This window comes from Dendrobates tinctorius, unplaced genomic scaffold (genome assembly GCF_039654945.1).
Source record: "Dendrobates tinctorius isolate UK_male_01 unplaced genomic scaffold, ASM3965494v1 ptg000007l, whole genome shotgun sequence".
NCBI lineage: Eukaryota > Metazoa > Chordata > Amphibia > Anura > Dendrobatidae > Dendrobates > Dendrobates tinctorius.
The window spans coordinates 54,982,979-54,999,172 of NW_027361675.1; the positions used below are offsets into that span (position 1 = coordinate 54,982,979).

The 16,194-nt window shown below is 41.8% G+C and overlaps 1 protein-coding gene across 3 annotated transcripts in view; it reads right to left on the reverse strand.

Moving 5' to 3' along the window:
- Positions 1–574: 574 nt before the first annotated feature.
- Positions 575–16,194, reverse strand: part of CUNH11orf54 (chromosome unknown C11orf54 homolog) — a 33,081-nt gene continuing 17,461 nt past the window's right edge. For 2 of the 3 annotated variants that reach the window (XM_073574920.1, XM_073574921.1), the window contains exons 7-8: positions 14,254–14,403; positions 1,769–6,892 (exon numbers count right to left, since the gene is read on the reverse strand). In XM_073574920.1, coding sequence (XP_073431021.1) covers positions 6,569–6,892; positions 14,254–14,403 — 474 coding nt within the window. In that variant the 3' untranslated portion in view covers positions 1,769–6,568. Of the gene's footprint in view, positions 1,091–1,768; positions 6,893–14,253; positions 14,404–16,194 lie in introns of those variants that run through there. The other variant, XM_073574924.1, reaches the window with a different exon arrangement.

The window sequence follows — 16,194 nt, forward strand, 5'->3', positions numbered from 1 at the left end:
AAAAGCTAAGCAACATTAATTGCTAATGAAAAATACCAGGATTGAAAAGTAGAGAGGGAGGAACACATGAAAAGATGTACAAAGGGAAAGGGATGGAAACCGACATAGTAGGATAGGTAGGGAATAGATGGTGAGATTCGAATAGTGATCAAAGCAATGAGGTTTGAAGATTATTGAAATAAGAGGTGCTGGTGAAAACAGACTCAACTGTGAATTAGCAAGATGGATGATGAGGTCATGAGGCAATGATAATGGGATGGAAGAATATAGTCCATGAGATTAAATTTTTTTATATTTCTAAGGCTAGTTTCACATTTGCGCTTTACAGCGCAGCGACGGCCTGCGCACGGCTGCCGCTAAGCCCCGCCCCATCCGGTCATCGCCTCCTACTAGCGCACATGGGCGCTTGCGATCTGCGCACCCTATCTTTAGCATGTTGCATTTCGGCGCGCACGGCGCACCTTCAAAAGTGCGCAGCGCACGGCAAAATCCTGCTACCGCACGATCTGCGCACCCTATGCTAAAGATAGGGTGCGCAGATCGCAAGCGCCCATGTGCGCTAGTAGGAGGCGATGACCGGATGGGGCGGGCAGGAAGCCGGGAGGGGGCGGGGCTTAGCGGCGGCCGTGCGCAGGCCGTCGCTGCGCTATAAAGCGCAAATGTGAAACTAGCCTAATGTGTACTTAAAGGAGAGATGGCTAACTTGCACACCTAACACTTCATTCTAAAGGGGCCTTTCACTGCCTCATTCTTGGGTTGGGAGGTGTCCAATCCAATAATTTAAATGATGAAAATAACCCTTAAATGCAGAAAGCCAGTGGCTTCAGTATCATTGGGCACTTAGGTGGGATTTCTTGGTCATAGCTTTCCAGGTCTTCTACTTAGTGCTGTCACGTTTGCAAGACTTGACATCACTCTAATCTCTTCCAACCATGTGTGTAACAGCTGGTCTGTCAATACGGTAGAGGTGCTCTGCTGGATGGAAATAGCCAAGGTATTGCACAGAATCAGGAGTTGTGTCGTTATGGTAGTGTCCACCTTCACCATGATGACTGAAGCAGTGGGTATGTTCAACACGCAGGTCAAAGCCCTATAATGCAACATATAATTGTTAGTAAAACAAAAAATATTTAGATCTATTTGGCTACTTTTTATTGACCAATATCTACACTGCTCAAAAAAATAAAGGAAACACTTAACCCCTTCATGGCCAAGCCAATTTTGACCTTAAGGCCATGTGCACACGTAGTGGATGGTGCTGCGGATTTGGAAAAATCCGCAGGTCAAAAGACCTGCCTTTTACTTGCGGATTAGCCTGCAGTTGTCCCCTGCGGTTTGACACCAGTACAATGGAGCAGGTGTAAAACCGCTGCGGAATCCGCACAAAGAATTAACATGCTGCGGATTTGAAACCGCAGCAAATCTGCGCGGAAAAATCCACAGCATGTGCACTGCGTTTTTTAATTTCCATTGAATACAATGGTACTGTACAACGCAGCAAAATCTGCTGCGGATCCGCAGGGCCCAAAACGCTGCGGATCCGCAGCAGAATCCGCAACGTGTGCACACAGCCTAATGACCAGGCCAATTTTTTCAATTCTGGACCAGGGTCACTTTACGAGGTAATAACTCTGGAACGCTTCAACAGAGCCCATAGATTCTTAGATTATTTTTTCGGGACATATTGTACTTCATGATAGTCTAAATTTATTCAATATGACTTGCGTCTATATGTGAAAATATCAAACTTCGTGAAAATTTCAAAAAATTCACAATTTTCAAATGTTTATTATGCCCTTTTAACCAGAAAGTTATGTTACACAAAATAGTTAATATATAACATTTCCCAAATGTCAACTTTACAGCTGCATCATTTTTTAAACATTTTGTTAGTAAGTTAGAAGGGTTAAACATTGATCAGCAATTTCAAATTTTTGCAGCAAAATTTACAAAACCATTTTTTTAAGGGAGCACATCACAGTTTAAGTGACTTTGGGGGGCCTAGATGACAGAAAATACCCAAAAGTGACACCATTCTAAAAACGACACCCCTCAAAGTACATTCGAGAAGCTTATTAACCCTTTAGGTGCTTCACACGAACAAAAGCAACGTGGAAGGTAAAACAGCGAACATTTAACTTTTTCAAAAAAAGTTTACTTTAGCCCCAAATTTCTTATTTTCACAAGGTTAACAGGAGAAAATTGACCGCAAAATTTATTGTGCAATTTCTCCTGAGTACGCCAATACCCCATATGTGGGGGGGAAATCCATTGTTTGAGCGCAAGGATCTCGGAAGGGAAGAATCACCGTTTGACTTTTTGAAAACAAATATGTCACATTTGGAGAGCCCGTGATGTGCCTAAACAGTGGAAATCCCCCACAAGTGACCCCATTTTGGAAACCAGACCCCTCAAGGAATGTATCTATCTAGATGTGTGGGAAGCACCTTGAACCCCCAGGTGCTTCAAAAAAGTTTAACTTAGAGCTGTGAAAATACAAAAATCACATTTTTCCCACAAAAATGTACTTTTAACCCCAATTTTTTGTATTTTCACAATGGTAACAGGAGAAAATAGGCCACAAAATTTGTTGTGCAATTTCTCCTGAATACACTGATACCCCATACCTGTCAAAGGTGCAGAAGTCTCATTGAGAGGTCACAGGAATCGTTTGATTGCAGTGATTGCCTCAAAAGGTTGTGCAACAAAATATTAAGTTAAGGGTACCATCATTTCTGTCCAGGCCTATTTCATTAGTTTTATTTTTTTTTATTTTTTTAATTCTGTGAAAGCATGGTTGAGAAACAATGTCTGACTTTCATTTGATACACGAAAGATATATATCTTTGTACCGTGTTAGCGGTATATAGATTTTTGATTTACTATTACTTTTGTTAGATTCAAGTTATTTCTGTGACCATTGTGGGTTTTACTGTCATTACACGAGGGGTACCAACAATTTTGACAACATATGTATGTGGTCAAAAACAAGATGAAATGGTCTGCAGGCGTCATGTCGCGTTTGGATAACCCCCTAAATGGTGAAAAAAAAACCAAGTTAGCCCATTTTAGAAACTATACCCCTCAACGGTTTTATTCAGGGACTCACAGGTACTACACAGAATTTGACAACATTAGGTTGTCATATTGCAGATTTTCATTTTTTTTCATGAAACTATTGTTTTACCCCCCACATTTGTAATTTTCACAATGGACAGCAGGAGAAACCAGACTGCATAATTAGTTGTGCAATTTGTCACAAACGTGACGATACCCCATACGTGGTCAAAAACTTCTGCTTGGGCACGAGGCAAGACTAAGAAAAGAAAGAGCGCTGTCTGCCTGGGCTAGATTGTGAATGCCACGTCGCATTTCAAGAGCCCCAAATATGTGAGAACAGCAGAAACCCCCCCCACAAGTAACCTCATTTTGAAAACTAGACCACTCAATTAATTCCTCTAGGTTTGTAGTGAGTATTTTGAACCCATTGGTGTCTCACAGAATTTTATAACATTGAGATGTGAAAATGACATTTTAGTGTTAAAAATATAAATTTTTGTATTTGCTGCAAATTTGTCAGGTACACAAGGGTTAATAGGTGAAACTAGACCTCACAATTTATTGCGCAATTTCTCCCAAATATGGTGCTGCCCCATATTTTGTGAGCCCTCGTGGGCAGGGTCCGCTCTCCTCCTGTACCAGTCATGACTGGTATCGTTTAAGATTACTGTACTCGTTTTTATTATGTATACCCCTTTTCACATGTAAAACGCCATGGAATAAATGGCGATATAAAAATAAATAATAATATGTTGTCAGAAATTACTGTTAGGCCACACATCAGTGCTGAGAAGGAAGGAGCGCTATTTGGCTTCTGGAGCACATATTTTGCTAGAATAGTTCAGGGCTCTGTAAATGTCACCCGCAAAAGGTGTCTAAACAAAGGAAAACCCCCAAAAGTGACCCCATTGTAGAACTTGCACCTCTCAATGAAATCATCTACGGCTGCAGTGAGAATTTTTTAACATTTAAAGCCAAGGTTTTCTTTCTGGAGAATTGCAAATCTGCCAGACTAGTGTCCATATATTATTCCCCACAAACAGTGTACAGACCCCACATATTGTAGCGCCCACATACATAATGGCCGGCTTGTGCTTCTAGCGATAAGCACCCGTAAATTGTTAAGTGCCTTCTTTAAATTACAATAATGCCAAACATGTGACCACCTACTGTGGTTTAGGCACAGCAGAGCTCTGATGGAAGGGGGCTTTTGCATTTGAGAGAGAGAACAGAATTCACTAGATTTTACCTGAGGGGGCGGATGCCATGTCTTTGTTCTACCAGTAACATGGGAAACCACGCTAGCTCCAGTGACAGATGACGGACCTGAGTGGGATCTTGTTTTATGCGGGATGAATTGGGGGTTTTATTGGTAACATTTTGGGGTACATAATATTTTTCTATCACTTCCAAAATAAGACTGGATCACATTCTTGTGTTCTACATTGAGCACTAACGTTGGGGTTTCAGTGTAAATTCCACAAAAATGCGATTCAAGCGAAACCCCCAGCCGAAACACCCATCATAATGAGGCAGATGAAGAGACTTCGTACTCAGTTTGGCATCTGCTACGGTCGTAGCCATCTTTTTAGGGGTTCACAGATCTGTGGTCTCCCACACTTGTGTGCTAAAAAGACGCCGAAAATGATGAGACACCGCCGGAATAGAGACAGGTGGCTCCATCTGCCTTATAAGTGAGTGGTTCCGTCCGGGTTTTTTTCTGAATTGCAGTTTTGGGGAATTAACATGGAAACCCTCACGTAGAGCAGAGAGTGCAGTATAAACATAAGCCGAGCCTTATTCCGATTTTTGGGAGGTAGAATGAACAAATAGACAGAAGAACAAGAATACTTATTTTTATTTTATAAAACGTTTTTTTTTCTTTGTCATATTCTGAGAGCTGTAAGTTTATTTTTTGGTACCAGTTTGGGATACGTAATATTTTTTATAGCTTTTTATTCAAAATATTCAGACACAGAATGAGCAAAACCAGCAATTCAGATATTCAGATCAGGTGTCTCCAACAGCTGCTGGTGGAATCGAGAGCCACCCATGGCTGTTAACATGTTGAATGCCCCTGTCAATCTCTAACAGCGGCATTTTTCTCGAGTGCCTCAGAAGCGCATCATAAGACCCGCCCATCTGCGCCCCTGTCACTGATAGGTTGCCATGACAGTGGGGGGGGGGGTCTGTAGAAAACCACCATGCTTTTCACTGTTCATTTTACAAACTACACCTCTCAAATAATTAATCTAGGGGTCCAGTGAGCATGTCGACACCATATGTGCCTCACAGAAATTTATACCATTCGGTGGTGAAGACAGAATAATTCCATTTTTACCACTAAAATGTTGCGCTAACCCCAAATTTTTAATTTTATAAGGGCTAACAAAAAAAATTAATTGATCTCTCAGTTTGTTTTGCAATTTTTTCTGAGTGTGCCAATACTCTATATGCAATCGGGAGCTACTTTTGAGGAACAGCGCAAAACTCAGAAGGGAAGGAGCGCCATATTACAGTGCAGATCTTACTGTTACGGTTTGCAGGTGTTATGACCCGCTGGGAGAGTGGACTTTGGGGGCCAATATATTGGAAACTCCCCAAAAGGGATACCATTTTAAAATCCACATCCCTTAAATACTTTGAAACTGTTGGGAAGTTGTTTTTTTTTTTTTTAACTCTTCAGTTGCTACACACGAATGAATGCAACGTGGAATGAAAAAAAAATACATTTTACTTCTAAAATCTTGCTTTAGCCCAAAATATCTCACATTTAAAACCAAAAAGTGGACCCCACAGTTTGTTACACGCTTTCTTACTAGTGTGGCGATACCCCACATGTAATCAAAAAGTTCTGATTGTGCAAACGGCAGGGCTCGGAGTGGAAGGAGCAATATTTGAATTTTGGAATACAAATTTGGCTGAAAGATGGCGGGTACCATGTCGCATTTCCAGGGCCCTTACGGTGCCTAAACAGCAGAAATCCCTCACAACTGACCGCATTTTGGAAACTACACCCCTCAAGTATTTTATCCAGGGGTATAGTGTGGCTTTTCAAACCAAAAAGGTAGTACACATAATCATATTGAAAATGTCATCATTAGTGTTAAGCGCAAGCGCTCGGATATGCACAGAGTATCACGGGTGCTTGAGTGACATGCTCAAACCCCACATGGTTATTTTGGCTGTCTAACAGCCGCAAAATATGTGGGGGGAGACTCAATCCATGCCACTCGAGCACCCTCGATAATCGGTGCATAAGCAAGCACCCCGATGTAAACTTAATTAGCGGGCATATGCGCTCAACACTAGTTGTCATATCGTCTTTTTTTAGCAAACAATAACAGAAATAAAAATTATAAAACTAAAAAATAATCTGACTAAGGGGATAACACGGGGGGTTGGGGGGAGAGATTACATACCAATTATTAGCTTTTGGCACACTTTATGTGATCGACGTTATTGTTTAAAAATTTTAACTATAGGTATATTGTAAAGAGTCACAATGTTATATTGGGTATAAATTATCACTAGTGCAATCTGAGCACCATAGATGCCAAGGTAACCATGCGTCTCTCATGGGATCTGGCACACCGTTCCTATCAATGAAGATAAGACTGGTCCCCAAGGCTGCTTTGGTGACAAGTAATGCCCAAAGTGCATTACTGTGGTCATGACCATTGTAAGACAGGAGAGAAGAAAATAAAAGACTTACAGGATCATGTGATACAAACACAGACTGACAAATCAGAGGAGCCTTCATGTCATAAAAGTTCAACCAGCGATCTACATCTTCATCTGTGTTTAAGGGACATGCAGAAAACTCACGAGGCTGTGGAAAAATGCAATTTTTAGAGGCTGTCTGAACTATAAAAAATACAATATAGCACATTGTGAGGCCACCCCACCCATGAAAGTGATAATATACAATTATTTTTCTTTGCTATAAATTAAGAACATATACCTTACTAGGCTAATATATAAGTTTCTGCAGAACGGAGTAAGCAATTAAAGACTAAGGGAAGAATCAGATTGCCTTATAACATGGACCGGGATTGCAATGGAATACTTAGACAAGGCTTGGGGCTTTCATGACCAGAGCGCAAAAGCATACATTTCTTTTTACCGTTCACGCTTTGGTTGGGAGAGCCAATCCCTGCGTACCGAGTTTTACGGCCGTCTGACTGTTCCCCAAATGTGAGATTTTTATTATGGTTATATACAAATACAAAGCTATGATTTTGTATTAATACTGTCAGTTTGGCTAACAGACTCCCTTTGTATTTTATTTTTTTAAAGCATGAAAATTACAAAAGACTTAAAATGGGATATGACAGACAGACAAACACACACAGAAAACATGAAGAAGGAGCAGCATCCATTCCAGGTGCAGAAAAATCTTTAGCTTTTATTCTGCCATCAATAAATACAACGTTTCGACCATAGCATGGTCTTTATCAAGTACATCAAATAGCAATTGGAGCGGCCTTATATGGTGTGGACAAACCAATCACCATTCAGGAAACGCCCCTTAGTCAAAAATACATATAGATCACATCATATAAGACATCAGATATATAAAACAATCAATGCAAAACATAATACATTGTGTAGACATGGAGATACAAAAAAAAAATCACAAACAAACCTGCATAAACATTTATAAACAGTGTCTAGAAGACGATCACCCAATCCGCATATAGCATAGCGATCTCCATGGTGATAAAACACCAATCCATATCTTGCATACATAGCCACCTTCCTCAAGCAATGGAAGTGCTTCATAGTGTTGGCGCCAAATAGATAGCCTATAGCAGAAGTCCACACATATGATGGAAAACAAAATTTCTGCCGTAGTTACCTATGTTGATGGCTCATAGATGGCGTGCAGTGGCGCCACGCAGCTGCAGAGGGGACAGAGACACGGGCGAAATCCCGCGATGTAGCCATGTCAGAGACACCGCACATGCGCGGTGTCCCAGACAGGACGCCAACGGCAAGAGTCGACCCCGCTCCGCCCACCCACGACCGCGCAAGCTCTCATCCTAACAATATGAGCCCGACACCAGACTCGGATACTCCAGCAAGGTCGCAAACATCCGTCAGATGATAGAGGTCGTCACATGATAGGTCACATGACCAGCCATGTAAACAAACCTGACATCACCAATCGGCTGCCCGCAAGCCAAACTAGAATACACAGTCATAAATCCTTTATTTACCAAATCCATGGCATTATCCAGTCTGCAAAAATGCATGAGACACATCACATCAAAGCTATATAACAATCTTTATTGCATAACACTATTACACTGATAGCATATAAGGAAGAAAAGAGGGCATGGGGATCGAACATCAAAAAAAAAAAAAAAAAAAAAAATCGCAAAAAGCATTAATACTTTCAGGACTATTCAGTCCCCATGTCCTCCAGTCATTCCGAAGATGCCACCTATAACAACAAATACAAAAAATTAAAAATGAATAAAAACAACAATATATACAATTGACACTAATAGAGGATGTCAATACTCTTAAGGGGTGGGAGAGATTCAACCAATACAAATATGTAGGTTATAATCCACATTCAAGCCCTTTGGCTGCAATGTGTCTAATGTGGAAATCCACCTTAATTCTTTTTTCAAAAGTTTAACCCTATCCCCACCCCGTCTCAAAACAGGGACTCCATCAATGACTCTAAATCGCAATTGGTTGACAGAATGTTTGCAATCAAAAAAGTGCTTTGGTACAGGTAGATCTAGGAGTTTAGTCCTAATGGTGCACTTGTGTTTGCTAATTCGAGCCCTAATCTCCTTGGTCGTCTCACCTACATACATAAGCCCACATGGGCAGGTAATCAAATAGACCACAAAACTTGAAGAACATGTCTATCTTTCTTTTATAAGGAACTTTTTGCCCGTCCGTGGATGATTAAAGCTATCGCCCCTTAATCATATTCCCACAACTCGCACATCCCAAGCAGGGGAAATTACCAGACCTTGGTGGGCACAACGTTTGTTGTATTGAAATTTTAGCAGAGCCCACATCAGCTTTCACAAGCTTGTCCTTCAAATTATGAAAAATGAAGATGAATGAACTCATGGAGATCAACATCCAACACTGCGGAGACACCATCACGTTTCTCAACGCAATGATTCTAGAGCAATGCCCCCATCCCTTATGGGAAATATGTAAAAACATGCAAAACACAAGCCGCGGAGACACCATCACATGTTTCTCAACGCAAGCAATGACTAGCCAGGTCTTTCCCTGGTGTTGGCCTCTTTTGATGTGGTCTCCCTGTACACATCTATCGAACACAACAAAGGACTACATGCCATTGATGTGGTGCTGTCAGGCTCAGACATGGCCTCTAGTTGTGCCCAGCTGGTCCTCACCCTGCTAGGTTTCATCCTCAGGAGGAATTATTTCCTCTTTGGGGATGATTATTACCTGCAGGTGAGGGGTACCGCCATGGGGTCCAATGTGGCCCCCACATATGCTAACATCTCGTGATGGTCGTGTGACTGGACACACCTCCTCCAGCAGGGCGAATTTCTATCACACACGTGACCCTGGATACACCGCCTCCAGCAGGGCGAATTTAAATTATATAACGTGCAGCCGGATACACCGCCTCCAGCAGGTGAATTTCAGAATTACACGTGAAACTGGATACACCGCCTCCAGCAGGGCGAATTTAAATAATAAGGGGAAACACCAGGGAAACCGATACAATAGAGGGCCCTGCGATAGGGAACGGGGACGTGGAGACCTCCTGCACTCCCCTGAGCCAGTCTCTACACTCCTAACAGTCCCTATACAGGCTCCGCACTTGTCGCCGAGCTGGAACCTAAGAACCCTAGCTCGCCCTGCACCTAGCCCTTTCTAATGAAATGGACAGTGCAGAAACTAATCCCACCACTGCACTGAAACACACATAAGGGAAGTCACAAACAGGGAAACATCACTTAGCTTTGCTCTCTTGCTCCCAGCAACAGAGTCCACCACCAGAATGCAGCTTTCCTCCTGAATAGCTGCCACCAAGCTCTGTCAGAGCTGCAGGGAAATCCCCTCAGTGACTCCTTCCACACCAGGACTCTGACTGTGCTGTAAGGAACTCTCTCTAGCTCCTTCCTCCACCAAGGATGGTTGGAAATGACCACTATCACCAACAGTGATTGCAACACCTGACACTCTTTTATAGCAGAGCCAGAGCAATCACACCTGCTTTATAATCACGTGCACTAAACTAAAGTAACCAGTGCAATGACCCTAACGGCCACCGGGGGCAAAACTAGAACTGAAACCACCACAGTGCAATGACCCTAATGGCCACCGGGGGCAAAACTATCTTTAAGCACACAGCTTAAGGAAAAAAAAAGGTTACTAGTGCATTTATCTGTCATAATCCAACCTGGATCATGACACATCTATATGGCGGTATTCGAGGATCAGCATGTATACTGTTCCAGCTACTGGCGCCATGTCGGAGCCTGGTGGCGCTATATCGATGACATTTTCTGTATTTGGGAAGGTAGCGGTGATGACTTGTTGAAATTTCAGGTTGAATTAAACAATATATTCCCTGAATTGAAATTTACTTTGACTCACTCAACTGATCGAGTTCAATTTCTTGACACAATGGTGTATAAACAGGATGGAGTTTTATGCACTGATCTTTTTGTGAAGGATACAGACAGAAATAGCCTTCTCCTTTATAATAGTAATCATCCAAGGAGGATGGTCGAATCACTACCTTGGAGTCAGATGCTGCGGGTGAGAATTGTGAAGGATGAGGCTAGATTGGATGCTAGACTTGATGAGACGTGTGACAAATTTACCAAAAGGGGATACCCGATTAAGGAATTTAAACGTTATAAAGAGAAAGCCCTGAGTTTGACATCTAATGAGATTTGTCATAAACGGGACAGAGGTACATCTAAACGTGTCCCATTTGTATCGATGTTCTGCCAATTGAGTAGTAAAATTGGGGGTATCTTAAATAAACACTGGAATATTTTACAAAGAGGTTTACCACAGATTAGTGAATTTGCTAGCAGACCAATTCTCTCATATAGAAGGGGCTATAATTTGAAGGACAAGCTTGTGAAAGCTGATGTGGGCTCTGCTAAAATTTTAATACAACAAACGTTGTGGCCACTAAGGTCTGGTAATTTCCCCTGCTTGGGATGTGCGAGTTGTGGGAATACGATTAAGGGCGATAGCTTTAATCATCTACGGACGGGCAAAAAGTTCCTTATAAAAGAAAGATATACATGTTCTTCAAGTTTTGTGGTCTATTTGATTACCTGCCCATGTGGGCTTATGTATGTAGGTGAGACGACCATGGAGATTAGGGCGCGAATTAGCAAACACAAGAGCACCATTAGGACTAAACTCCTAGATCTACCTGTACCAAAGCACTTTTTTGATTGCAAACATTCTGTCAACCAATTGCGATTTAGAGTCATTGATGGAGTCCCTGTTTTGAGATAGGTGGAGATAGGGTTAAACTTTTGAAGAAGAAAGAATTAAGGTGGATTTCCACATTAGACACATTGCAGCCAAAGGGCTTGAATGTGGATTATAACCTACATATTTGTATTGGATGAATCTCTCCCACCCCTTAAGAGTATTGACATCCTCTATTAGTGTCAATTGTATATATTGTTGTTTTTATTGATTTTTACTTTTTCGTATTTGTTATAGGTGGCATCTTGGGAATGACTGGAGGACATGGGGACTGAATAGTCCTGAAAGTATTAATGTTTTTTGCGATGTTTTTTTTTTGATGTTTGATCCCCGTGCCCTCTTTTCTTCCTTATATGCTATCAGTGTAATAGTGTTATGCAATACAGATTGTTATATAGCTTTGATGTGATGTGTCTCTTATGCATTTTTGCAGCCTGGATAATGCCATGGATTTGGTAAATAAAGGATTTATGACTGTGTACTCTAGTTTGGATTGCAGGCATCCGATTGGTGATGTCAGGTTTGTTTACTTGGCTGGTCATGTGACCTATCATGTGACGACCTCTATGATCTGACGGATGCTTGCGGCCTTGCTGGAGTATCCGAGTCTGGTGTCGGGCTAATATTGTTAGGTTGAGAGCTTGTGCGCTTGCGCGGTCGTGGGTGGGCGGAACGGGGTCGACTCTTGCGGTTGGCGTCCTGTCTGGGACACCACGCATGTGCGGTGTCTCTGATATGGCTACATCGTGGGATTTCGCCCGTGTCTCTGTTCTCTCTGCGGCTGCGCAGCGCCACTGCACGCCATCTACTGTATGAGCCATCAACATAGGTAATTACGGCAGCAATTTTGTTTTCCATCATAAGTGTGGACTTCTGCTATAGGCTATCTATTTGGCGCCAACACTATGAAGCACTTCCATTGCTTGAGGAAGGTGGCTATGTATGCAAGATATGGATTGGTGTTTTATCACCATGGAGATCGCTATGCTATATGCGGATTGGGTGATCGTCTTCTAGACACTGTTTATAAATGTTTATGCAGGTTTGTTTGTGATATTTTTTGTATCTCCATGTCTACACAATGTATTATATATTTTGCACTGATTGTTTTATATAACTGATGTCTTATATGATGTGATCTATATGCATTTTTGACTAAGGAGCGTTTCCTGAATGGTGATTGGTTTGTCCACACCATATAAGGCCGCTCCAATTGCTATTTGATGTACTTGATAAAGACCATGCTATGGTCGAAACGTTGTATTTATTGATGGCAGAAAAAAAGCTAAAGATTTTTCTTCACCTGGAATGGATGCTGCTCCTTCTTCATGTTTTCTGTGAGTCGTTGATCCTGTTGGGTCCTGGAATCCTTGGCGCGTGCATTCCACTTATCCATCTGTGTGCTATTGGCTGATACTATCAGACAAACACACACAATACCCTGCTCCGGTCACTAACCGCTTCTGCCAGAGATTCAGCTACTCCCTGTTAGAGCAGCAGTTCATTTTCCTGCTGACAGGGTGGGACTACTGGTGTCATGCTGATCGAGAGCCGGCTTCCCTCAATTAGGCATCGTACAGCGGGCTGTCAATCAGTAGTCCTGGCCAATCAACTGGAATAGCCGAGTACAACAGACAGGTGGTTGCCTCAGTTAGCAACTATATGCCTTTCTTCTAAAGTCCCACATATTCTCTTTAATTATCAGGTATCTTTGTAATTACACAGGTTAGGTTTACTGCAAAGTGAGGTATGTGAATGCAAAACTCAAAAATCAATGCCAGAATTAATATTTTGTATTTTTTTTCCATTACACTCCAAATAATGTTTGGCATTTTTCAGAACAAAATAGATCTGGTCAAAACACAAAAAAAAGGAAAAACAAACAAACAAAAACCCTTATAGAATAGTCTACAATAAAATAAAACATTCTGACATGTAAAGGGGTTGTCTGGTCTTAAGCTATAATTCTGCAGTCACACTGTAACTGCAGACTTGTGAATCCCCGACATCATGTGCACTGCGAGGATTGTCCGGTGGAGGGTGTAGGTGGTCACGTGACTGCAACCATGCGATTTGCATACTTAAGGCCACATTCCAACCAGACTGTAAACAGCATTGCTCACTACACCTGCATGAAGCGAGTTTATGCCCATAGTTGCAGTTACCGCTCCTAGAAAATCCTCATAGCACATGAGATGCAAGTATTCACAAGTATTCAGTTACTCTGTGACTGCAGAATTGTGAATATTTGCATCTCATGTGCTTGTAGCTTAAGATCAGTCAACCCTTCAAAGTATGGATGAAACCACAACAACAAATCATTGCTGACGTGTGCCAAATGATTAAAGGGGTTTTCCCCTTTGAAATTTTTGTACAAATTCATCCTTACCTAGATATATCGCTGTTACTGTAATTATATACAGGCTGCCTCATTGACATCATGTCTACAACAATATAGCCCATTACTGAGCTCAGTGGCTCTGCTGATGCAGATTCAATGAGCTGCTGAACTCAGTGATTGGCTGCAGCGCTGTCAACGTGAAGTCACTGCTGCAGGCTGTACACAGTCACTAGAGAAGCGGTGGAGACATAGTACCGATCCCTGGGAGGGCAAGTAACAGTCTTTTATTTTTATCATGACCAGAAAAATTTTTTATAAAACATCTGAAAAGGGGGGAAAAACTATTAATAAGAGGAAAATAAAACAAAGAAACGTCTCACCATTATATGGAGCTTTGCTTTCCCTTCCTGTATAATAAATGAACCTCCCATTCCAACAGGTTTGTCTCCATATTGTGCCTTTAAGGATTTTCTCATACAGCTTACAAAGTTATCTTTACCAGTACGTCTCTTTACTTTGACTTCAATTACCTTTAAATACATTTAATTTAAAGGAATATAAAATTCACCTTCATATTAACATTTTTCTTTTATTGGGCATCAGTAATGTTATTAATAATTTTATTTATATAGCACCAACATATTCCATAGAACGTTATAAATCAGAGAATACAGGTACAAATAATATCAACCATTACACAGTATGGCTGGATTCACACTACCATACAACACGGCCAAGTGCTATGAGAGAAAACATTGCATAGCACTATACCCAGTGTTATTCTATGGGACAGCTCACATCTGCCATTATTTTTCATGCCAAATCGGCATGCGAGAACAATCACAGAATGCTGCGATTGGCACCGAGCCTCGGGCTCACTCACATCCATACAAGTCTAGGGTGTGGGTGACAACACACAGCACTCTGATATCACCCAAGTGCAGTGTGATATATGTCGACATCAGCAGTAGAGGAGATTGAGGAATAAATTTCTTCGCCTCCTCCGCAGCCGTTCTCCGATCCTCTCTGTGCGACATGATCGGAGCACAGTATCATGAAACTCGGCTCATAGCAGAGCAGGAGGCGATGGGCATTAGCATATCACATCCAATACTCTCATCGGATCTGATCAGGGTCGGACTGGGGTGTCTGGGGCCCACCAGGGGAATGGACTCTAGGGGCCCACCCTACAGCTATATGCAAATATCTGTCAGTCGTTATCCCCATTATAGTGGAGCTTCGGCTGTAAAACACAGGGGTCTCCTGCACATCTACTGTGCGCCCCCATAACTGGGATGTATTATTACGGTAGTTTACATTAATGGGGTTCTTTGGTTGAAACAAGATATCACCGATCCAAGGGCTCCACAGGATAGGTGATCACTTACGTCCGACCATTAGAAACTGCACCGACTGGAAGAATGGCGAAGTTTTATCGTTGATAGGACACTTATCCCCATTTTAAAATGGAGCAGCAGGTGGGATGTCTGACCGAAGCTCCATTCATTCTCTATGGGGCTTCCAGAAAAAAACAAGTGTAGCCACGGAGGGAATGAATGAATCAGTGATCAAGTTGTACATGCCACTCCGGTCTAATGGGGATAAAAAGTTCCTCATTTTGCTGAGTGGGTGCAAGTAGTCAGACCCCCACCAATCAATACGCTATCACTTATCCTGTGGAGAGGTGATTACTTTTTTCACAGGAAAACCCCTGTAAGTGCATCTCTACCGCTGTGTGCCAAGTTTTTAATTATTAGAGAGAACAAATGACCACCATACACAACACAATCCACTATACCAAGACCAATAATACCACATACAGGGAAGAAATTCCACCACACCATGACCAGACCACATAGTGACCAAATATTACCAGCATAGAGCGACGAAATAATACCACATACAAGGAGAAATACCACCACACCATAACTAGACTACATATTCCACCACATGGTGACCGAATAATACCACATACAGAAAAGAAATACTGCCGCACCATGACCAGACCACTTAGTGACCGAATAATACTACATACAAGGGACAAATACCGCCACACCATGATCAGACCATAGAGTGACTCAATAATATGACATATTACCAGCATATAAGGACAAAATAATACCACATACAAGGAGAAATACTGCTACATCAGACCACAAATTACCACCACACAATGACCAAATACTGCAATACTGATCATGAATACAACCCACAATACTAACACTGTTATTACCAGCAGCGACATTATACACAGGTGCTCTGGATAAAGTGTCAGTGTACAGGTAATACAGTGATCACCAGTGACATTATACACAGGAACT